Here is a 26,329-nt window from a genome sequence, read left to right on the forward strand (position 1 = left end):
AGAAAAAGTGAGCCCAAGAGAAACAGGTTTCGATTGCTCTTATGGACACCATAAAGACGCAATCAATCTCTAGATCTTATTTCAAAGCCTTAGACAGAGGAAAGCAAAAAAAGCAGGTTACCATAGACCAAACAGCCAAATCTCTTGGCTCTTCCAATAATTTTAGCCTATCTCATGAAATCTTACTTATGCCTTATTTGAGAGGCCAGATAACCTTAAAAGATACAGGATTAGAAGGGGCAATTGGTGTCTATGAATAAACTCCTGCTTCGAGAAGGACAAGGGGCGGGGGACTTAGGACACAGCTAACATTCTCTCAAGCAATCTTTGTGCAGCAAGGACTTATATCTGGAACATTCTTAGATTGGTATCCCACCATGAAGCAGCTTTATTTTTAGCTTTGTTCAGATAACTTTCAGATAGTTTTATTCAGATAACATGTGTTGGGGTGGCAATAAGCTAATGACACACAGTTGTTTATCCATTAATATTTACTGACTTAATTAATCTACTCTTACTCCTCTTGAGTATTTATAGCTTCTTTGTGCAGATCTGTATCTTTGTTGTAATTATTATAGCTGTTATAACAAACTTTTTCAAATTTTATATTTCTTCTTGCCAGTTCTAGTTTCTATATTTTTCTTTTGCTGCCTTCATTTCCATCTTTTCACCCTTAATTTCCTTCTATAACTCTTAACCAAAGCTCAAGATTTACTTGTTTCCCCCATACTTTTGGTAATATCAAAGTTTCTGAGTCTTTCACTCAAGAATTGTTTCTGTTTGCTAAGAATTATTTTCATTTGCTCCTTTAAAACTTTTTTATCCTCTCTTCAACCTCTATCATCACTTAGTTTTCACTGCTGTGAACTATTTAAGTGTGATCAATGAAATCTCTCCTTTCTTGCTCACTCATTCAAGGACTACGGATCTCTAAGAAGGGTTACTGGAAAACTTGGCAGAACTGTCAATATTAATTGTACTTTGCTAGCTAAGAAGATAGTCACATCATGGCAAAACGGAAAAGGGAAAAATCAACATTTGCTGCTGAAAACCACAAATCTCACTTTTAACTCATCCAGCCAACTTGCAGAACCTGGCTCACAGCAACCTTCCTGAGCAACAACTTATATGTGTGTCCTACTTATGGCAAGCTACTCACACGTGAGTAGATAACCTAGAACACTGAGACCAGTATTCTCTAGCAATATCTGGCCAGCTGAATAGTACATGGCATATAATAGTTGCTTAATGAATGAATTAAATAAGGAAGAGAATGAAAAAGGGACCCAACACACCATCAAAGTAACAGGTATGTAAACAGTCAAGAGATCTATCCTATTTGTGATAATATACTACGTTGTAGAGCTGTTAAATTTAACACTGAATCTTCTTTTCCTACCCTGATCTTGTTTTATCAAGGCAAGAATGACTGGATAAAGATGAGGAAAACTGTATACTTAGTAGGAGTGGCCAAGACAGCAATATTACAGAGGCGCTAAGAGACTATGAGGAATGTGTGCACAGCTGGCTGTCCTAGTCAATGTCCCACTGAAGGAAATTCACACAGGATTCCTTGAATGGTTCAGGCACTAATTTATAAACTATCTTTTTTGGGCTATGATAATTCAGAATGAACCAAGAGTTGGTATGGTTCACAGCAATTATAGAGTAATCCACTGTGTGCTGAGCACTGAACGAGGCACCTGTTTGATTTGATTCTTCTTGGGATATGGAATTTCAGACTCCATTGGAGCTCTCTACCACCTAACGGAAAGAAAAAGAGGATGTAGCTTCTCCTTTTCTTATTACTGGATAGGTCGTGAATATTACTACCGCTTATTACAGCTGTACTGTCTACTGTATCTTTCAAATATACCTGTCCTAAAAGAATATAAGAAGAAATAGTTAGGCGATGGATTTTAAAATGGCTAGGCAACATAGCTATGATTAAAAAGGTTTGCTCAGACTAGGTCTCTTTCTTGAGTATCCTCCCTTAACTAGACAAGATGGTGGAGACAGCAAGAAATGTACAGTGGCCAGAGCTGAAATCCAAAGGGCATCCATGGATAACACACACATAAGGAATCTACATAACAAGATAATCTGAGGTCATGAGTCTGCTCGGAGTCTCAGCCCATTACTGTACCTCACTCTGAGGCGTCGAATTGTCCATCAGCATCACATGGATCAGTCTGGGATCTACGGACTTGATCTCACCACTCTACAGTAGGAGCAAGATAGCAGAAAATATGAAAAAGGGAGGAAAAAAGATTTAATGCCTTGTCCACCAAAGACATAATTATGTATTTTTCTAATGTATGTAATTATCTCATTTGTTTCTACTTCCCTGCAAGAATGAAAGCTCCATGAAAGCAAGGATCTCTACTATCTCATTCACTGCTAGAATAACAACATCTGAAACGAGATCTGGAATGTGGTAAGCACGCAAATATTTGTTAAATGAATGAATGAAAGAATTGAGTTCAATGCCCAAGTGTCTCTTTTAGGGATGTTAATTTCAAATTCTGCATCTCTAAAATCTTCCTATTCTGTTACATTTCTGTTCTTACATTCTGTTACATTTAATTACAGAAACCCAAAAGCTTCAGAACCAATAATCATTAAAAGCACCACTCTATAATTAAAGAATAAAAGCTTTTGGGAGGAGCCAGTTTGACAGATATTGTCAGATTTAATGTGCATATCCTTTGACCTACCAATTACACCTAGGAATTTATTCCAATAAATAATGTGATGGGCTGGCCCCGTGGCTTAGTGGTTAAGTGCGCGCACTCCGCTACTGGCGGCCCGGGTTCGGATCCCCGGCACGCACCGACGCACCGCTTCTCCGGCCATGCTGAGGCCGCGTCCCACATACAGCAACTAGAAGGATGTGCAACTATGACATACAACTATCTACTGGGGCTTTGGGGGAAAAAAAAAAAAAGGAGGAGGATTGGCAATAGATGTTAGCTCAGAGCCAGCCTTCCTCAGCAAAAAGAGAAGGATTAGCATGGATGTTAGCTCAGGGCTGATCATCCCCCCCAAAAAAAAAAAAAAAAAAAAGTGAAACAGTGTACAATGACATATGTTCAAGGATATTCACCATAGCATTATCTGTATTAGTGGAAATACTAGCAAAGATTTAAATGTCCATCAATTTTAGATTAAATTAGTTATGATATATCCATTCAGTGGAATAGTAGGCATCTTTTATTTTTTTTTTTTTTTATAAATTTTTTTTTAAAGATTTTATTTATTTTATTTTTTCCCCCCAAAGCCCCAGTAGATAGTTGTATGTCATAGCTGCACATCCTTCTAGTTGCTGTATGTGGGACTCGGCCTCAGGATGGACGGAGAAGTGGTGCCTCGATGCACACCCGGGATCCGAACCCGGGCCACCAGCATCGCAGCGCGCGCACTTAACCACCAAGCCACAGGGCCGGCCCAGGCATCTTTTAAAATAAAGGATGAGGCAGATTTCTATATATATCTACACAGAAAGATATTGATAATTTACAGTTAAGTAAAAAAGGTAAATTATAGAACTATATGTATCATATGATCCCATTAGTTAATAAAGTGTGATTTATATAATTACCGTACAAATAGATAACATATAAATATTATACACATACACACACAGAAGATATCTGGAAGAATATGAAATATATACCAAACTGTTAATGGTGGTTACCATTTGAGGGAGTGATATTTGTCTAAGGGAAGGGGTGTCTTTCAATATCTACTTTATATATCTGTGTATCGTTTGAAATTTTTTTTTTTTTTGGTGAGGAAGACTGGCCCTGAGCTAACATCCAATGCCAATCCTCCTCTTTTTTGCTGAGGAAGATTGGCCCTGGGCTAACATCCGTGCCCATCTTCCTCTACTTTATATGGGACGCCGCCACAGCATGGCTTGACAAGCGGTGCGTTGGTGCACACCTGGGATCCCGAAACCTGCGAACCGTGGGCCGTCGAAGCAGAGTACGCGCACTTAACCGCTGCGCCACTGGCCCGGCCCCCATCATTTGAAATTTTTAAATGAAGATTAATTAATTTAATAATTTTTTAAAAACCAATAAATAAGTAAAATCATTTATGCTTATATTGCATGTGACTGCTAAGGGCAAGTCTGAAACCAATTCAAAGATATCATAAATAAATATTTGTTTGCCTCAAAACACTCATCTATTGTTTTTCCTAGACAATTCTCCAGGTAGTTCTAGATGCTATGTTTTTTCTGTTTACTTCATTAGAAAAAATTCATTTTTTTTTTTTTTTTTTTTTGTGAGGAGATCAGCCCTGTGCTAACATCCGCCAATCCTCCTCTTTTTTTGCTGAGGAAGACGGCCCTGGGCTAACGTCTGTGCCCATCTTCCTCCACTTTATATGGGACGCCGCCACAGCATGGCTTGCCAAGCAGTGCGTCGGCACGTGCCCGGGATCCGAACCAGTGAACCCCGGGCCGCCGCAGCGGAGCGCGCGCACTTAACTGCTTGCGCCACCGGGCCGGCCCCGAAAAAATTCATTTTTTCAGTATCTAAGGGAGAGTGGCATAAATATTACAGAAGCAAATGCTGACTAGATTTTTTAACTACTAAAAATGTTATGAATATGATAAAATGATAATACCACTTCACATTTGTATGCTGTCTTACAGATTTCAAAGCATTTTCAAACACATTATCTCAGTTCCCAAAACAGTGCTGTGAGGTCAGTGGAGGGTTACTTAATTACCTCTAACTTACAGATGAGAACACTGAGGCTAAGAAAGTTGAAAAGCCTTTCTCAAGGTCATACAGACATTCAGTGATACACCCAGAGATGGAACCCATGTCTTCTTACACTAGTGAAGTGCTCCTCTTCTCTACACCACCCTCTGTAAGGGGATGGACGGACCTCAGATGAAATAACACACAGCCTCACCTCAGTTAAAGACACCTCCATAAGACGAGTGATGGAGTCTTGATGGCTTACAACACCATAGAGCCAACTTTCCTCCCCTTCTGGCTGGTACACTTTGACCCTGTGACCTTGAACACTGTAGGGACCTAAAGGAGAGATCAGTCGGTATTTAATATTTTTGACTAAGCTACATTTCATGATTGTTTCTAAAAGCAGAAGGAAAACTCTACCATGTAAATTTTTGGCCCTTTCAGTCCTCTTGTATGGAGTTGAATAAATGAGCAATTTCAGATTTACCATACTCAGTGATTTAAAAACAAAACATAAATAGCATTTCCCAGTGACCTTTGTAAATTCTGTATTTTTTAGAGATTCTCTGGAATCTCCTAGCCCTCTGATTCCACCTTATTATCTCAATCTTCCAATTTGAGAAGTAATATAGGGAAGAGAAAGGAAACTTACAAATCAAAAACTACAGGTAGTATGAAAATGTACTCAGATCTATATGACATATACATAAAAAGCGGGAGGTCAGTAAGTTGAATGTATTATTTTGTTAAGCAACCACAGGAATGATATATAACCATTTACGCTCTGCTATCTGACTTTCAATAGTGGTAGGTGGAGAGTTCAATTTATGGTGTTTCCAGGCTCTGCACTAATAATAGTCTGAACAAATATAGCACCTGTCTTCCTAGGAACACATAGTTTTAAAGATATTACTTTATCAGCAGGTAATGTTCCCCTGCAATTTCAGCTGGCCAGCCAAGGACAGTTTCTCTCTCCTGCATATCTTATACATTTGAGACTATACAGCTAAATCATTACTTAAATGAAATTCTCTCTCAAAGCTATAATTAAGCTTCCTTAATTTTTCTATACATACTCATATACACCTCCACCTTTCATCTTGTCCACTCAATTTTCTTCTCTCTCCTATCAATTTTCCCTCACATTTCTTTCTTCCTCCATCCTTTCCTTGAAGACATTGTTTTATCCTGATATTCTCCTTCCCTAAATAGGCCTATTTTTCCTACTTTTACCTGTTTAGATTTAGTTTGACAAAAGAGAATCAAGGACCCTATTTCACTGAAAATTATGATTATCATGAGTCTCAGAAAGAAAGAGGAATGGATGTACAACATGAAGGGAAGGATAAATGAAGCAATAGTCTACCCTTTGTGTAGAATCTTGGTCAAAATCTATACCTGAACTAGAAAAAGCTAATAATTCATTTTTGTTTTAATTCTTAAAAAATAACATGCTGTTAATGTGAATGAGTCTGTGGAAAACTTCCTTTATGAACATACCTTGCACTCTTAGTTGTTATTTCTTAGTATTAATGGTGTTTAGAATTTGAGAACCTTACAGACAGTAAGCTCAACAAGGGCAGAGATTTTCCAGCTCATGGTTATATCCCCAGTACTTTAACATCATGTCTAGCACATTAGTCCTTAAGGAATATTTAGGAAATGAAAAAAAACAACAAAACAAAACTCACAACAAAACTGTATATTATGAAATGTAATATAAAGAGAAAACAGTGGTCTGAGTAAGATCCTATTTTTCCAATCTATTCTAGAGATCCAGCTAACTAGAGATACTCTTGACTCTACCCACAAAAAGAAGACAAGCACAAATGTTTAGAGTTATATGGTGTCCTCCCCATTCTTTCAACATTGAGCACACACCTGACTCAGAATTCAGGGACAGAAAACTACCTGTTCTTACCTCGGCTGAATATCTCTTGTAGCTTTTGGTCACCGATCAAAGCATTAACTGTTTCTCTCAGTGCAGCGTGTTCCAAAAGAATCTGGTTTTGGCTATCTGTTCCCATCTGGTAAAGATAAAAGAAGAAAACGACTGAATATTAAAATGAACAGCAATAATATCTAACCAAATGAGAAAAATCATACTCCTGAAGAGCTTTATATCAGCATTTGCCAAAGAATGTTCTGTAGAACCCTAATCTCATGAGATGCTCTGCAAAAAATAACGATGCTAGAATCAATTAGGTTTAGGAAATATTATATACTATATCTTTCTATACACAATAGTATATTAAAGGCTCTGAGAAGACATGTAAGAGAGAACTCTATTAGGTCAGTGTTTATCATACTTATTTGACCACAAAACATTTTATTCAATGTAAATCTTTTTGTTTATTTTGATATTTATCCAACATTTACTGAGTGCCTACTCATATAAGAACTAGGATTACAAAGATGAATAAAGCAAAGTTGGTGAGAGGGAGTGAGGCTTAATAAGAGAGGAAGATATATCAACAAAGAAATTATCATTAATATTTCAGTTTAGGAAATACTGCTCTTAGCTGCCTCAATAAGACAGCAAAACTCTTAGAAGTCTCCTAATTTTTAAACTTCAGACACAATTCTTACAAGTGAGAAATAAATATTACCATCCATAAATTCTGCAACTCAAACTCAGGAGCAAATTTGCTTAAATTACTAACTTAACCCTTTTCTTTGTAACTAAAGCTATACCTAAGCTCTTCGATATTTAATATAGCTCAGAACCACCCAAACTCCCAGCCTCCCTGCCACTGACATAAGTATAGGCCTCCTCAGACTCAAGTTATAGAAGCAGCCACCTCTAGGAAGCCACCTCTTCTGAGGAGATCCTTAGAATTGTGGTCTTAAATCTGAAGTGGTTTTAGGGTGGGGTGGGGGTGTGTAGAAGAGGAAAGAAGGTTCAGCCACCAAACCCACTTTTCAAGGGAGCAGAGAAACTATAAAAAGCACAACAAATTATTGGGAGGAAGTACTTGTTTCAATGCTAAAAGAAAAGGGGAAACACCATATTTATAATCAACAAAGAAATTAGCAAGGAGAGAAATAAGTTTAGGACTAGACTAAATGTTAAGTACCTGGAACAGATGTAACCCATTAGCATCTGACAGGAAACGAAGCTCTCGATCCAAAAGGTATTCAACTGGAACCACAGAACCCAAACCGAGTTTATCTACTAGGGGAGTGAAAGTCTGTGAAGTACAACAACAAGAACTTTATTAGATCTTGGACAAGAAAATAAATAACAATTCAACCGAATCTCTAACTTCAAAGAAAATATTCATCATTAATATATCTTTCACCCCAGTAAATACAGATAAACTACAGCATAGGTCCTTAGAAACATTCCCAATCCAGCATTTGCCCCTCAAATAATCACAGAAAGCAAACTAGAGCAGAAAGTCAGCTCAATACTTTTATTTACAGCTAAAAAGGATAAAAAGAATGAGAAATTCCTCCTTTTTTCTAGGGATCTGACTGATCTTGCCAGGCTTCAAGAGGGCTAAATTACAATAAATTCCCAGAATAAAGAGTTACAACATTATCATCTCTAGAACTCCTGAAATCTCTGTGAGATTTCTAAAATAATCACTGGTATAAATATGCATGGGTAAATTCATATTAATGTTTCATAAATAAACAGCCTACAAAAGTCACCCAGGGGCCCATATCCATTTGAGTCTCTTTTAAAAGTTCAATTGGAAAGTGGCCTTAAAAACAAATGAAAAAAGACAGTTTAGTAATTGATGATACATATAATCAATAGGTAAAAAAGATGTGTTTTGAATATTATTTATTTAATTTGGTTAGCCATAGGAGAGTTAGATTTAAAAAAATGTAACCATTTATGCCTATGCTTTGCTAACAGGATAGATAGAAACAAATGGATACTCACAGAATTAAACTTTATAGTGTATTTTGTCTGACTTCAGAAAACAAAAATTAATAATTAAAAAAAACTTGAAGCACAAGCAAAAAAAGCAAAAATAAACAAGTGGGACTACATCAAACTAAAAAGCTTCTGCATAGCAAAAGAACTTATCAATAAAATAAAAAGGCAACATAAGGGAGAAAATATTTGCAAATCACAGATAAGGGGTTAATACCAAAATATATAAGGAACTCATACAACTCAATAGCAAAAAAACAAATTATCTGATTAAAAAATGGGCAAATCACCTGAATAGACATTTTTCCAAAGAAGATATACAAATAGCCAATAGGTACATGAAAAGGGGCTCAACTTCACTAATCATTAGGAAAATGCAAATCAAAACCACAATAAGGTATCACCTCACACCTGTTAGAATGGCTATCATCAAAGACAAAAGATAAGAAGTGCTGGCAAGGATGCAGAGAAAAGGGAACCTCTGTGCACCGTTGGTGGGAATGTAACTTGGTGTGTCCACCATGGAAAACAATATAGAGGTTCTTCAAAAAATTAAAAATAGAACTACTATATGCGGGCCGGCCCCGTGGCTTAGTGGTTAAGTGCGCGTGCTCCGCTGCTGGCGGCCTAGGTTCGGATCCCGGGCGTGCACCGACACACCGCTTCTCCGGCCATGCTGAGGCCACGTCCCACATACAGCAACTAGAAGGATGTGCAACTATGACATACAACTATCTACTGGGGCTTTGGGGGAAAAACAAATAAATAAAATTATTAAAAAAAAAAAAAAAAGAACTACTATATGCAATCCCACTTCTGGGCATATAAATGAAGGAAATGAAATCACTATCTTGAAGAGATATCTGCACCCCCAGGTCCACTGCAGCGTTTTTACAATACCCAAGACACAGAAACAACCTAAGTGTCTGGTGATGGATGAATGGATAAAGAAAATGTGATATGTGTACATACACACAGGAATATTATTCAGCCATTAAAAAGGAGGAAATCTTCCCATTTATGACAACATGGATAAACCTTGAGGGCATTATGGTAAATGAAATAAGTCAGACAGAAAAAGACAAATACTGTATGATCTCACTTATATACAGAATTTAAAAAACCAAACTTGGGGCCAGCCTAGTGGCACAGTAGTTGGGTTTGGCGTGCTCCACTTTGGCGGCCCAGGTTCACAGGTGCGGATCCCAGGTGCAGACCTACACCACTCATCAATCCATGCTGTGGTGGCAACCCACGTACAAAACAGAGGAAGATTAGCACAGATGTTAGCTCAGGGCCAATCTTCCTCAAGCAAAAAGAGAACTCACAGATATAGAGTAAAATGTAACTGGTGGTTGCCAGGGGAGGGAGGAATGGGGGAAACGGATGAAGGTGGTCAAAGGGTACAAATTTCAGTTATAAGATGAGTAAGTTCTGAGGATCTAATGTACAACATGGTGACTATAGTTAACAGTACTGTAACAATACTGTATTGTAGGGGCCGGCCGGGTGGTGCAAGTGTTAAGTGCACGCACTCCGCTGTGGCGGCCCGGGGTTCGCCGGTTCGGATCCCGGGCGTGCACCAATGCACTGCTTGGTGAGCCATGCTGTGGCGGCATCCCATATAAAGTGGAGGAAGATGGGCACGGATGTTAGCCCAGGGCCAGTCTTCCTCAGAAAAGAAAAAAAAAAAAAAAAGAGGAGGATTGGCAGATGTTAGCACAGGGCTGATCTCCTCACAAAAAACAAAAAAAACAATACTGTATTGTATACTCGAAAGTTGCTAAGAGAGTAAATCTTAACGAGTTTTCACACACACACCAAAAGCTAACTATGTGAATCAATGGATGTGTTAACTAACGTTACTGTGGTAATCATTTAAAAAAATATGTATATCAAATCATCATGTTGTACACAAATTTACACAAGGTTATATGTCAATCATATCTCAATAAAGCTGGAAAAAAAATAAAATAGAGTTTCTATGGGGAAAAAAGACTTTAAGGATTACAAACATTGTTTCATAACCTTACCATAAGAAAAGACTAAAGGTGAAAAAATTCTTTAGCAACAAAAAGTACCAAGTATTATCTAATGTAAAAAGTTTCAGGGGCAGGCCCCGTGGCCTAAGTTCAGTTAAGTTCAGTGGCCTGCATTTGGTTCCCGGGCACGGACCTACACCACTTGTCAGCCATGCTGTGGCGGTAACCCACACACAAAATAGAAGAATACTGGCAAAGATGTTAGCTCAGGGCGAATCTCCCTCAGAAAAAAAAAAAGTTTCAGAAGACACATGAGAAAAGATCTCTCCCAATTTTTGCTTCGGTAACTTCAGAATAAAAGTGTATCAAGGACAAATCATGGAGTTTTCGGAACTCTAAAGAGTTCAGCTGTTGGATAAATACCGTAGTTACAGTATAGGAGTAAAGCCCAAATAAGTTCCTGGCCAATAAAAGTCACTCACCAGGGCTGGCCACTGTGCAATTGAGACTCGAGTGCCCTGGACAAGGACCGGGTCCTTCCGGGGCGCCCATACTAGAGACCCTTCCAGCAGAAGCACAATAACTTCTTCGGCATGAACTTTAACCCAGGAGTGTTGCTTCCAGTTACAGCCATCAAATTCTACAAAGATCTGCCAGAAGAGATAAAAAACAGTTTGGAGGTCACATTTGGAAAAATCCCACACTATAATATATAAACAAACATAAACCCCCTGTTTTGAACAACTAGGAAAAATTCTACTAACTTGTTTTTAAGTTCTTTTAATGGATTTCAATTAAAATCAATCTTATTTCAAAGCCAGGAAGCTGGTCTCAGCCCCATTCTGAAAAGGGGGAACAGAGTTAAGGGTGCATGAGTTATTCAGTCAGTAATTTCTAGCCGTGATTCTACTGAAATTTCGTTTCCAGTTCACATCTATGCACACTGGCTGGGGGGCGGGGGGGCTTATACATATAAGGCATTGTGCTGGGTTCAGGAATACAGAGAGGAATCGAGTACATTTCCTGGTCTCAAGGAACTCATAGTCTAATAGGTAGGAAGAGAAATTTTTCCCACTTCTACTGAAAATGACTTCTACTGAAAATTTTTTTTGACTAGGTGATATATGCACATGGTTCAAAATTCAAAAAGATAAACACTGAAAAAAAAATAGTTGCTCTCCTAGTCCTGTGTGTGGATTTTTTAAGTATCACTGCCAGCAGTGATCTCATATCTGCTAGCAGAGGCATGCTGTCGTCACAACAACACTTTGCTTCCTCCCAGAAGAGACACTCCACTTTTTGAGATATACTTAAGTAGATATTATAATGAGTTTTGAAAGCAATTCATATTAAATGAACCTACATTTCTCTAATAAATAGTATGCTTAGGTTTGGCTTTTCCATATAAATTCTGATTTCTGAGCATGTTCAACACAGCATAAAGAGCAAGACATATGCATATAGGTATCAATATTTAGAATAGATATGTCCAGTGCCTAAAACATAGCTGATCACAGAAAAAGGGCTAGAGTATTTATTTACATCCCACTTCATTTTCAAAGAATGTTAGCTGGCTTTTGGGAAACATATGCAATAAAATGATAAAATATAAATTAAAAAATCAGGCCCAAGCAAACTACAACAAACAGTCACTATCAAAGTGTGAAAAGAGAAAACTTAAGCAGGCACTAAGGATCTATGCAGCCATATGATCGAGTGATATGTTTGGCTCTGAGCTTCCTAAAGGCCAATCTGAAAATGGAGAGAAGGTCAGTTACATAGTTCTCACTGTCTAAGAGGAAAACAAAGTAATTACTCAGGGAAGCAATGCTTTTCCAACCACTTGGCTCTATAAGAAATTTCTCATATGAAGCTTCCTAAGGCAACAATGAGAATCCCCACAGCAGCGACTCTCCAACTGGGAATCATGGAGTTACTAGGAAGACCTGTAAGTACTAGGGGGCACCAGGCATTTCCTGTAGACTTGAATACTAGGTCTTGAACATGTATGTACTATTATTTTTCAAATATATGTAGATGATCCAATGAATAAAATTCAAATCCATTAAAATTATTACTGAATTCATAACAGCTTTTGTTGGTATATATGTTCTCATTCAGTCAACACAGAATTATAGTTACAACTATAAGAAAATTCAGGATACTTATACTTGAAAAGTGTGGAACCACTGCTCAGTAGCCTAGCATTAGGCTTATTCTCTTCAGAGGAAATAAATACTTGTAAATTGAAGTGCATTGCTGAAGTTATTCCAGAAATTAAATTCATTATATAAAGCTCTAGTTTTATTATTTATAATATACCAAGTAAGCTTCACTTCTACTTAAAAAAAAAATGATGGGGAAACAAGGCTTAGGAAGGGGAAGCATGATTTTTACAGAGAAAGAGAACCTTGAACTGCAATATATTTAACATATGAATAGGATCACTCATATATACATATATGCTCTAGAGGAATAAAACACAATTTTGAGTAACTTTCAGGCAACTGGAAAGAGATGTATTCAAACTTACATTAAAGTGCAGACTTGGGCACCAAGAAAGGTAGTAGTAGCAGCATAATGAACAAAGTTTGGGGCTTAAGTTTTAGGAGGCTTGGATTTGAGTCTTAGTTCCACTCTATTAACTGCAAAACTTGGGCAAGCCACTCTTTCCTCCTCAAGTCTTGGTTTCCTCCCTTGTAATAAGACTATGTATCTGTCTTACTTCACAGATTGCCTGTGAAAATTAAAGTAATAGATTCCGAAGCCGTTTGGTCATTTGCAAAGCACTACTTGGGCAATAATATACCATAAGAGGGCCGGCCCGGTGGCTTAGCGGTTAAGTGCGCGCGCTCCACTACTGGCGGCCCGGGTTTGGGATCCCCGGCCCACACGATGCACCGCTTCTCCAGCCATGCTGAGGCCGCGGCCCACATACAGCAACTAGAAGGATGTGCAACTATGACATACAACTATCCACTGGGGTTTTGGGGGAAAAAAAAAAAGGAGGAGGATTGGCAATAGATGTTAGCTCAGAGCCGGTCTTCCTCAGCAAAAAGAAGAGGATTAGCACGGATGTTAGCTCAGGGCTGATCTTCCTCACACACACAAAAAAATAATATACCATAAGATAAACAGAAATAAAGTAAAAAAAAAGTTATGGGGATGTTCAGAGGCAGGAGAGATCACTTCAGGTGTGCAGAGACTGATATGGGCTGAGGCCAAGAAAAGTCCCAGTCAAGTTCTAGGATGGCCAGGAGCTGTAGCACACTGTGCAGAAGGAGTAGGAGACGAGGCTAAGAAGACTAAGAGTCAATGTGGAAGACCTTGAATATTAGGATAAAAAACTTGGGCTCCATCCAGCTGCCCATGGGAGGTGTGTGTGTGTACATGTGCAACTGCCATTGAAAGGTTTTTACTGGAGGTCAAGATAGGAATAGAGCAGTTGGTTTTAGGAAAACTCAGCTAGCTAGTGGTGGATGTAGATGGGTTAAAGTTTGGGGCCGGGGGGAGGTGAGGGGTAGTAGGGGGTGTTTTTAAATGACCTAGAGTGTGAGCAGTGAGACTAGGAAGGAAGTGACTCTTGCTCGTGAGAATCCAAGGGTCCTATCATCAAGCTTGATCACTGGCTGGATATACTGATGACTGGCTGGATATAAGGGTAAGGGAAAATTCAAAATGAGTCAGATTTTGAACCAGGGACTAGGAGAAGAGTGGTGCTATTACATAACTGATGTCAGGAGGAGGTGATGGCTGGAGGACAGACAAGACCTAGCAAGCCATGGAAAGGAGCATGGAGTGTTCAGTACCCAGGCTGAGTCTGACCCTGAGTGACACAGTACTCTACCCGGCATCACTTAGAAAACCAGAGGTTGAGGCTCCTTGGTGACAGACAGCTAGGTGCCATGCTGCAGTTCTTTTTTTTTTTTTGTGAGGAAGATCAGCACTGAGCTAACATCTGATGCCAATCCTCCTCTTTTTGCTGAGGAAGCTTGGCCGTCAACTAACATCCGTGCCCATCTTCCTCTACTTTATATGGGACGCCACACAGCATGGCTCTACAAGCAGTACATCGGTGTGCGCCCGGGATCCAAACCGGCGAATCCCGGGCCGCCGCAGTGGAGCGTGCGCACTTAACCGCTTGTGCCATTAGGCCGGCCCCCATGCTGCAGTTCTAATCTGCCAACCACGTTTTTTTTTTTTTAATAATTTTGTTTATTATTTTTATTATTTATTTTTCCCCCAAAGCCCCAGTAGATAGTTGTGTGTCATAGCTGCACATCCTTCTAGTTGCTGTATGTGGGATGCGGCCTCAGCATGGCCGGAGAAGCGGTGCGTCGTGTGTGACCGGGATCCAAACCTGGGCCGCCAGCAGCAGAGTGCACGCACCCAACCGCTAAGCCATGGAGCCAGCCCGACCATGTTAAAAATCAACATGAGTCACAAAATTCTAAGTCATACCAATACATAAATACAAGAACACTAAAAGAAGCCATTGTATTAAAGCTGTGACTTCTTATTCTTTGCACATAAGAACTTGAACATTTAAAAAGTTAATAGTCAGGGCTGGCCCCGTGGCTTAGTGGTTAAGTGTGCGCGCTCTGCTGCTGGTGGCCGGGTTCGGATCCTGGGCTCGCACCGAGGCACCGCTTCTCCGGCCATGCTGACGCTTCGTCCCACATACAGCAACTAGAAGAATGTGCAGCTATGACATACAACTATCTGCTGGGGCTTTGGGGGGAAAAAAAATAAATAAAATTAAAAAGTTAATATTCAGGAATCCTATCATCACATATCTGAAAACATCAGGGAAAAGGTGAAATATTTGGAAGCCAGATTTCACCTAATTTAAGCACAATTATCTCTTAACCTGCCTGGGCAAAGGATATGGAATAAAGTGTTTAACTTGACAACAACCACAGTGTTACACATTATGGGATCAAGCAACAACTCCAGGATAACAGTATGAATTTGTTTTGAGAGCGATATGGAATGTAGATATATGTAAATATGTACTCCCAACAGTAAGGCTTATTTCTGGGCCCTAGCACTGTGCATCATCTCCTAGCTAGAGAAATGGAAGGAGTTAGAACATATAAGATAAAGAATCAGGGCCGGCCCCGTGGCTTAGCGGTTGGGTGCTCGCGCTCCGCTGCTGGCGGCCCGGGTTCGGATCCTTGGCGTGCACCAAGGCACCGCTTCTCTGGCCGTGCTGGGGCCGCGTCCCACATGCAGCGGCTGGAGGGGTGTGTAGCCATGACATACAACTATCTACTGGGGCTTTGGGGGAAAAATAAATAAATAAAATTAAAAAAAAAAAAAAAGATAAAGAATCAGTTCGGCTCAAAGTACTTAGAAAGTGAACTCTTAAAATGGTAGTGGCCAGGCCACAGGACAGGAAGGAGGGATATAAACTAACAAAAAGCAATAGTAGTGGTTGGATTGAGTCAGAAATGATTAAGGCAGGTTGATAATCTGAACAGAACAGGACTAAAACAGTTTGATTTTTTAAAAAGGTCTTTAAAAAATTTCCACTATTAGAGTAAACGTAGCACATAGTACTATACATGCTACAGCTAGAACCCAAGGACTAGATGTAAAATATTTCATTAGTTAAGGAGAGTTAGTGGTAAAATTCTTGCTTTCACTTCAAAATTCCTTTTATGGTCTATATGTGATTTACATTCATTTTCCTTACATTAAAATCAAATAAATTCTTTAAAAAATCAAATAAGTTACCCTAAGTTTGATAAAATCAGATGGTAGTAATCTGAGTAATATAATCCTTCATGTTTATCACGTAATCACCAGTATGGATTCTGGTTTTCCCCAAGGCCATTCTTACTACAATTAATAAAATTATTTGTTTATCCACTCACTCAACAAAAATAGAACACCTCTTACATAAACGTGTAGCACTTGCCAGGACCAAGAATATTAAGGTGAATAAGGTTAGGAGGAACTCACAACCTACATGAGCCAACAGAGAGGTATAGAAATTATGACAGACCTATGCAATGAGGGCAATAATAAAGATCTGAACATGCTGTATTAGGCTAGAGAGGGCATTTGCCTTGGGAAATTAGAACAGTTTCACAGAAAAGGTAGTAGTATATAACCAGGGTCTTAAAGGACAAGCTGCATTCTTCTGGCAGAGAAGGTAGAGAAAGACTGTCCAGCAGGTGTAAAGGCAGAGAAACATAAAGCAGATACAGTATTCTAGGAGGAGGAGGAGGCTAGTAAGTAAGCTGTAAAGGGCTCTGACCGGCATGTTAATAGATGATAAATTGAAACCTGGTGGCACAGGTGTCTTGTTTGGCCAGGAGAGTGGTTTTTTGTTGGTTTGTTTTACTGTGTATTTGGACATCTTTAGGCAGTGTGTACACTCTCCAGTTGCCAATCCCGCCTACACCCTTTGGTCTGTCACCCAGCTGTTTCTTACAAGCCTGGTCCCTGGACACATGAGAGTTTATGTTGCCTGCTATAGGCCTTGGGAGAGCCATTGACAGTTTTAAAGGGGGGAGGGTCAAGACATGATAAAATATGTTTTAGAAAGATAATGCCACCTGGGGAAAAAAAACTTCTCAATACTCAGTTTAAACAGGAAATCAAAATAGAAATTACAAAGTGTTTTATAATTAGGTGACTGGCTAAACACACTTTATTCATACTATGGAATAATACAGACAAGTTTTAAAAAATGAGATATATCTAATAGACTAACGTAGAAAGATCTCTAAGATACATTATACGGAAAAAAGCAAGTTGCAGATTTTTTGGGGGGGATGGGGGAATAGGAGGAGGATTGAGATAGGAGAGGAAATAATATTTTAGCCTTAGTAAATATTTTTTTTCTTTAAAGTATGTATTCATATATTACTTATATAATTAACGTTTGTTTAAAAAGGAAAGAATTACCTTTGGGATCAGGTTGAAAGTTAAATTACAGAGAGAAGAAACTAGAGGCAGGGAGGCCAATTACAAAGCAATGATAATCCAGGAAAGAGATGATAAAAGCCTAAACTAACACGACTGTATGAATAGAAAGGAAAGTGTATTTGAGAAACTAGAGATAAAAATAATGGGATATGGTGATGATTTTAAGAGGGTAAGGGAAATGGAAGACTAACTCCCAAGGTTCCTAAATGTTCTCTTTCAATTTCCTACCTACATTCTAAACAAAATATGAACTCTGTTACAAATGATTTTACAAAACTGTAGGACATCTTGACAGCCAAGGTGGGGAATGGTACATGTCTAGAATACTGCTGTTTTCAAATAAAAAATAATCTTCTCTCTATGGTTCCTTTGATCAAGAGAGAGCGTTCTAGCTTTCTAACAATTATTCCCAATTTTTTCCTACTTTCTAACATCCTCAATAAATTAAATGTTTAAGTACTGGAATACCATACAGATAAGTGGAAGAAAAACTCAAGCATGCATATATATATATATATATATATATATATATATATATATATATATACACACACTTCTAGGGGCTGTGGAATTAAAAAGTTCTGGATTTGCATCCTAACTTCCCCACTCTTTAGCCTCTTTGAGCCTCACTTCTTTTGCCTATAAATAGGAACAGTAAGTACCTCAAAGGATTGCTGGTAGGATTAAATGAAATAAAAGCGTAAAATGCCTAGAAGACCACGGACTCCTGATAAACATGCATTCCTTAAGCAAATTCATACTACTGGTCAGATTATAAATTGGTATGACTTAAAAAAGAAAAAAAAAATTGCTACACATCAAGAATCTTGGGGCCGCCCTGTGGCTTAGTGGTTAAGTGCACGGGCTCCACTACTGGTGGCCGGGGTTCGGATCTCGGGCACGCACCGACGCATCGCTTCTCCGGCCATGCTGAGGCCGCGTCCCACATACAGCAACTAGAAGGATGTGCAACTATGACATACAACTATCTGCTGGGTCTTTGGGGAAAAAAAGGAGGAGGACTGGCAATAGATGCTAGCTCAGAGCCGGTCTTCCTCAGCAAAAAGAGGAGGATTGGCATGGATGTTCGCTCAGGGCTGATCTTCCTCAGAAGAAAAAAAAAAAAAAGAATCTTAAATATGTGCATACTCTGTGTCTCCATAATACCACTCCTGGCAACAATACTGGGATATAACCCTAAACACAGAAAAGGCTTTATTCACAAAAATGCTCATTATGGCACTACTGATAAAGCCTAAACTCCGAAACAATTTCAGTATCCAATGAAAGCGGAACAGTTAAATAAATTATCCAGCCAATAAAAAGTATAAGATTTTCTTACAGAGTATTTATTGTTTTCCTTTCAGTTACAAAAGCAATACATTTTACGTGTGGAAAATACAGAAGGAGCACCATGAAAATTAAAATCACCCATAATACAAGAGTTTTTAGGAATACAAGAAAATAATTTTTTAAGTAACAAAGTAAAACTCAAAATTGAAAATACAGTATGAATTCAACTTTTAACAATTCTAAAAAAAGATTAGAAGAATATGTATCAAAATACAAACAGCAGTTTCTAGTAGGTTGTGACACTACAGGGGCTATTTTATTATTAAAATAATTTCTATATTTTGTATAATAGGCATGCATTACTTGAGAATCAGAAAAATAAAACATCTAATGCTTCTAATCTAACAATCCAGATGTAAATCACAAAACCTATGGACAACGCACCTTGGACTGGGGTCCCAAATGATTCCAATAATGTCAAGACAAAAAAATTAGTAGTGAGTCCATATCAATAAAAATATATAAAAGAAAAAAACTTAAAGATCAATTATAAATACCTTATAACAAGGGGTCATAGAGCAGAAATTCCATAATAAATCAGAAGTGAAAGTTAACAACCTAATAGTGGCTTCTAAATATTCTACTTTTTAAGATAGGGTGGTCAGAGAAGGCCTTTTAAAATGATAGAAAAATGCATGTGTTCCCTGTTACTGATGAACTTACAATCTAGTAGGGGAGATAAGCTATACATCTTATTACATATCTACGAGAAAAACTGTGATAAATATTCCAAAAGAGGTATCCAGAAAATGCTAAAAGAACAAAGAAAAAAATAACATGCTGGGGATTCAGACAGGCTTTATAGAGGTGGTAGAACCTACAACGGACAGGCTTTCTTTTCTCCTTATAGGATTTTGGTGGATGACAACATTAAAAGCAAAGAGTAAAGGGGGAACAAAGCAATGGAGGATCACCAAATCAGGGCCACTGGCAACGGCCTTCAGGCAACACCCAATCTTCCCTGTCTGATTCTTTGCACACCAAGGACCCTTCTTAATTTGGTCTCTTGAGTATACCAGGAGGGGGCTCTGTGCAGATCTCTGGATAGGTATATCTCCCATTGTAAATTAATAACCTTACATGTGGATTTACAAATTAGCCTCCAGAGAGTTTGGTTAGTGAGAATCAGTCCCCTAGAGCTCGATTACCCCTGAAGACACACAAAAAAACAGAGTTTCTGCCCTTGCAAAACTGAGAGAGGTCACACTACATGAGTCACTACTAGACAATCAGGCAGGTTTTACCCATCTACAGACCAAGGATAAAAGACACTTTGGCAATAGGGATAGTGGGGTGGGGAGGGCTTAAAAACCACCAACCTGTCAAAGGCAGTGGAAAACTGAGAAGCAGCAACAGGTGTTGTGTCCCCCAGGCCTCGTGGAAGCAAAGCCTACAGGAACCCACCCCAGCTGTTGTTGAGAAAATCACTAACAGAAAAGGCCATTTACTTATCCACCATTTAGGGGGGTGGAGGGGAAACTAAATCAACCAGAACAAGCTGGGGATGAGAACTAGGCAAGTGAGCACTAAAGAAGGGAATGAGCCCTTGGCAGGTGAGGAGTTAGAGAAGCAATTCTTAGAAACAAATGGGTAATTAAGAGAAAAGATCTGATTGTGTAGTAAAGAGAGAGGAGGTTGGACAAAATGACCAGTATATAATGTGATCACTGGTGGACATATTGCACAGCCCTGAAATAAAAAGAATGCAGACAAATTAAGATAGAGCTATTAAAAATTACACACACATACAAACACATAAAGTAAGACAAACTTAAAAAAAAAAACTATAGGAAGCACTTGAGTGCCTAAAAAACTCAGAGGTGGCTCAAAATTCCAAAAACAGACCTCCTGCTGTAAGAGGGGAGTTAAAATGAAAAGTGTACTTAGAGGGGCTCACACTTAAATGTTATATATTCTTTTATACAATCTCATTTTCATATCAAGTTCTCTAAACCATACACTGAAAAACATATTCTATTTAATAAACAGAGCATAAGATATCATGATGTCACTCAGATTTTTATTTAATTTTTGGAATTATAAGCAAGAAAAGGACACTTAAGGATAATCATTAAAAGCCATAAAACTCCTATTTCAATTAGGGCTGAAGTTCTATGTTTGTTTGAACATAGCTTGAGAATAAATAATAATAGATTGTACACTGGAAACATGGTAATATCCTGGACCTGACTATAATTATTACATTATCTAGAAACAAAGTAGAGAGGTATTTTAAAGTCCACCTAACCTGAGACAAAAAGGAAAGGTAGGAGGAGGAGGTAAAAAAATACAGCAGATAGGCTTTCACTCCTCTTGGATGACTCCCAGACAGAAGAAACATGGTACTAGCCCAGACACTGCTACAATTATTACATTATCTTGAATCAAAGGAAAGGAGTATTTTAGAGTCCACCTTTCCTTCGGATAAAGATGAAAGATTAAGGGGTAAAAAAATAAGGCAGATATGCTTTCATTCCTCTCACAAGTTCTGGATAGCTGAGATAGCTAAGATATACATTCAAAAAAAAAAAAAAAATCAATGCTACTAAAAGCATGATTTAACTCTACCATACAGCAAGAAAAGGATGGTTTATTTAATAACATTGGTGCTGCCACAACTGTTTACTCAGTAGGAAAAAAGTTAGATCCCCCAACTTCACATGCCGCTTACAAAAATATTCCAGATGGACCAAAGATCTGAAGGTAAATATAAATGAAAATATTGAAAGAAAATATGAAGAATATTTATATTATGCAGGCTCAAGATGGGGGAGCTGTTCCCAAGCAAGTAAACCCAGAAGCCATTAACAAAAGTCTAAGAGATATGATTATACAAAAATTTTATTTTTCTGTATGGCAAAGCAACCCACAAACAAAGTCAAAAGACAAATGAGAGAAGATAATTGCAACACACTTAACAGGTAAAAGGGTTAACATCGCTAATATGCACAGAACTTGTTCAGAGTGATAAGACAAGTCCCGTTTTTTCAAATGGGCATAAAAGAAATGTAAAAGGCCAATAAACAGAAAAAGACTAGGAGTCATGAAAATGCTAGATACTATTTTTCGCCCATCAGATTGCCAAAAATGACAAAGACTGATGACACTAGTGATGGCAAGGGTGAGGGAAAACATGCACTGTGTGCGTCACTGCTGGTGGGAGTATGAAATGCTACAATCTTATTAGAAAATACCTGGCATTACCTAATAAAATAAAAAATACACTCCTTAATCCAACAGGATTGCTAAGGTACAGAAATAAAACTATGATTACATAAAAATATTTGTACATTACCTGCAGCACTGTTTGTACTGCAAAAAAAATTTTAAACATGAATATCTATCATAAGGGGGAATGACTGAATAAATTATGGTAATCCAGTCTATGAAATATAATTTAGTTATCTAAAAGGATGAGTAAGATCTATAGGTATTGATGCCCATGGTATAATGTTAAATAGAAAAAAGAAAAAAAGCAGGCTGCAGATATTGTGCAGTATGATACCATTTGCTTACAAAAAGCAACCCTTTGTACATGGATGAATGTTTTTATATTTTTTATTTTGTATCAGTGTTAAGAAAGATGAACAAAGCTTTCTTTGGTAAGTGGCAGCTGGTGAAGGATGGAGATTGTTGGCTTTTTCTGTGTATAGTTTTGGTTGTTAAACATTTTGCAAAATGTAAGTTTTGCTTTTATAACAAAAAAAGGGAAATTCATGTTCTTTTGGTCTGTGTGTTTGTTTTATCTACCACACCTACATATGTGAAGGTTCCAAGCATTCTGCAACTTATATGGACCAATAATGATTCAGGAACATAAATAGGACACTGAGTTAGAGAAGAAGAGTTAGAGATAAATGTATGAAACTAATTTTGCAACAAGATTTTTTTTTTAAACATAACAGGCCTATTCTGAAATACAAATAAAGCTCAATTCCATGAGAGAGAGAGAAAAAAGGTTTTCCGACTTCATCTAAAAATCTCAGTAGTTGTCAGCATAGCTTTGATGAAGATGCCCACCTATCAAACCCTTATCAACAAAACTCCTAATCAACAGGATCCTGACTTTCCTTTTTTCATATTTCACCTTAAGGTAGCAGATGGCTTTGGTACTATTTTCCAAAAAAGGATGCATAAAAAGGGATCCGGAATATATTTTGAAAGATTTCTGGATCAAAAAGTATTTAGAAAGAGGGTATTAATGGAGCCTACAATCGAGAAGTGTTTTCAATCACTTCACAAACTCATTCATCCAACCCTCAATTACTCATCCTTAACAGGGGGCGCCCTGCTACGCATTACTCAAAGCCAAGCATGCCTGAAAACATCTTAAACATAACTGAATGAAAATCTGCCCAATCACAGGCCAGCTGCTTGCAAACTCCACCCTTGAGTACAGGAAGAACACTTTTGATTGGAACACGGTTGTGTTTACTACGGTGTGTGGTGCAAATTGGAAAGGCCCACATGCCTAGGGTCCAAAGGAAATCTCTTCAATGAAAAAGGAAAACAAACGGCCAGTTCTGATCATATACTAGTCACTGTCATTAATAGAACTTCATCACAGCAACAGCAATTCTTGAGCAATTTTGCAAGCTGGTGAAAAATTCTAAAGGCTCCAAGTTTTGTTGTGGCTGTTTTCTCATCTACGTCCCTCGGTATACATACAAGACAAGCAGAAATGTATTCTCAAAACCCAAATCTGCCTTTGCTTCTGTATGTACACAGGTCCATGCAAGACCTCAACACAGTTGTAATGAACACTTTGCTTTAATTTCCAAGAATCACTGCAACTTTTTACTTGGCTTGAGAAACCAATTCCATGGGCCCAGTGGTAAAATTATTCAGTATTTAGCTTAGGAGGTGTCTAGCACCTCAGTGAGCTTCAAAGACCTCTGCCCTTAGGGAGTCCAGCAAACAACGAAGTGAATGGGTAGCCATTTCAGGTGCAGAGCTCATTAGCAATTCATCTGATGGAGGAAACAACTAGAATATAAAATTCCATTGAAAAGCTAGGACAAACCACGCCTTTGGTCAAACTATGCATATAATGGTGGCTCTTAAATATGTTCTGCATTCAAGAGGGTAGATCATTGGGTCTGAGAGGGACACCTCTCCCCATCCCAACCTAGAAAGCAATCTTCTAAAGAAAACGCAGAGGAATTTAAATCCAAATCCCCTTCTTAATCCTCTTCCTCACCTCCTTATATTCCTGATATCTTTTTACTAATTCGCCCCACTGAAGCCTCATAAATGTCCAAGCAGCCTTTTCTTATAGAGGATGGTGAAAGATCAAATCAAGTGAACTTAAGTAGCAGAAGCAAAGCCTAAGCCAGCCATAAGCCAAACAACCCATAAAGCTCGCATATCAGGGGAGGAAAAAAGCAACACTGATCAATAGGTTGAAAAATAAATAACAGAAACCTGCACTATTACTATTAAATCTCACAAAATGCGTTCCCATTTATAGCGAATAAAATGTCTGCAGGGGCAAGTTCATCAAGAAAATATACCTTCTGCCTGCTGATCTATTACATTCCAAAAGAATCCCCCTATTTTTCATAGCCTTATCTCAACAGAAAAGCTAGGGCAGCTATCAGAATGAGGAACTAAAGAGGCTTGCCAAAGCTCAAAGACAATATTCTGCCGCCACATTAACAAAAATGGTACCGAATGCTAGTTAGGCTCTATTACCGAACAACTTTAATCACAAAAAAACACCAAGGCCAGTATACAAATGCGGCCAAGCCCCAAGACAAAGTTTCAAAACAAAACCTCTCCCAAGGTTGGGGGAGTAGCCGAGCTGGGAGCAAAAAAGCACCACCCAGCAGCCCCATTCGGCTGCTAGGACAGATCTCAAACTTATCAAGAACAGCCACAACTGCAGCTCCTGTCACCTGGAAGCGCAAAGAGAGAGCAGCCCAAGAGAGTCCCGAGAGCTGGCCTTTCTGGAGACCGCCAGGCCGAGCCCGGCTCAGACAAGGAGGAAGTAACTGCCAGATAAAAAGCCCCGAGCAGCTCCAACTGCAGCTTCTGTGCCTCCCACAATTGCCCACGTTCCCGCCCCACTCGGGGCTCCGGGTGGAACGGAACAGGGCGCAGGTCTCCCGGGAGAGGCTGGGGACTACAGGTCCCCGTCTTTCAGGGAGCAGCGGCAGCACCGGCCGAACTCTGAGGGGCCCGGGAACCCAGCGTTAGGGAGCCTGCTCCGAAAGCGTGTTTGGGGGGGAGACGCTGAGAAAGGGGTCGCTCAGGAGGCGGGGCCTGCCGGGTGGAGGCAGCAGCTCCTGGCGCCCTGGCCGCCCCCCGGGGGAAACCGGGGCGCGCAACCCGACGCGGAAGCCATGCCGGCCAGGACTCGGGGTACTGAGGAGCCGGCGGGGGGCGCTGGGGAGAATCTGGGGGCGCGGAACTGGGTCACCTCCACCTCACCGCCCCCTCACAAAGGCCCCCGGGGAGGCCGCCCGCAGGCCCCGCAGCCCCGGCCTCGAGTGCCCGCCTCGGCCGCCACTCACCGCTAGGTCCTGGGGCACCGCCCCGCTCATGGCCCGCACCGTGCCGGCCCGCCAGGCCCGAGTGCGCAGCGCAGGCCCCGGATCTCCTCCCGCCGCCGCGGGGGCCGAGGCCGAGGCCGAGGCCGCGGTGTCCGCGAACAGAAGCAGCAGCCGCTTGCCCACCGGGGAGGCCGCAGCGTCCGCCATCGCCAGGGCCGGCCGGACCCGCGCTCCCGCCCTCTGCCTCCCACCACCTCCGCCGCCGAGAGCCCGATCCGCCCGCAAGGCCTCCCTCCGCACCACCCGCGGCCGTGACTCCCCCCCACCCCCCCCAACAGCCACCACCAACCACCGGCGCTGCGCAGCGCCCCCCGTGGCCGGGAGCGGAGCCGCAGCCCGGGCCCCGCACAGCGCCCCCCGCGCTCCGGAGCGGGGAGGCAGCTCCGGGCCCCTCGCAGCGCTCCGCCCCAACCTCCCCGGGGCCTGCAGTGCCCCCTGCGGCAGGGAGGGGAATTGCAGTTTCGGCCGGGATGGGGAAGTGGGCGGGTCCTTTAGTCCCCCATGGCACCATCCTGGTCCCAGTGTTCCTTCAGGGGGTCCCATATCTGGGGAGGCTTTAGCTTACCCTCCTCAAACATGAAATACTTTTACTATGGTGGGGGGCTGTGGGGCAAGGTACCTAGCTAGTGGATGTTTTGAGCTTAGAAGTTAGCGCCCAATACTCTATTGACTTCTTATCCTGAAAATAATCTGCTACCTTTCCTCAATATCTTTTAGGAAACGTTCTCCCCATTGGTCCTTGGGACACAATATCTTTCTTCTCACTGGCCCATGACATGGTACCATCCCATTCTATACTACCAGTACTTCATGGGTTCCTTTACAATGGACTGTGTTACATCCATTGGATATGATAATGCTATTCTTTCCATTGGCTGAAGGCAAACATGCCTC

The 26,329-nt window shown here is 40.1% G+C and overlaps 1 protein-coding gene across 2 annotated transcripts in view; it reads right to left on the reverse strand.

Moving 5' to 3' along the window:
• The window catches only part of KDM3B (lysine demethylase 3B), a 62,499-nt gene extending 36,884 nt beyond the window's left edge, over nt 1-25,615 (reverse strand). For both annotated transcript variants that reach the window (XM_087429732.1, XM_004420134.2), the window contains exons 1-6: nt 25,397-25,615; nt 11,072-11,239; nt 7,796-7,909; nt 6,640-6,745; nt 4,930-5,054; nt 2,147-2,221 (exon numbers count right to left, since the gene is read on the reverse strand). In XM_087429732.1, coding sequence (XP_087285858.1) covers nt 2,147-2,221; nt 4,930-5,054; nt 6,640-6,745; nt 7,796-7,909; nt 11,072-11,239; nt 25,397-25,582 — 774 coding nt within the window. In that variant the 5' untranslated portion in view covers nt 25,583-25,615. The remainder of the gene's footprint in view (nt 1-2,146; nt 2,222-4,929; nt 5,055-6,639; nt 6,746-7,795; nt 7,910-11,071; nt 11,240-25,396) is intronic.
• Nucleotides 25,616-26,329: the final 714 nt, after the last annotated feature.

The sequence above is a fragment of the Ceratotherium simum genome, chromosome 4 (assembly GCF_057802395.1).
Source record: "Ceratotherium simum simum isolate JZ-2026a chromosome 4, ASM5780239v1, whole genome shotgun sequence".
NCBI lineage: Eukaryota > Metazoa > Chordata > Mammalia > Perissodactyla > Rhinocerotidae > Ceratotherium > Ceratotherium simum.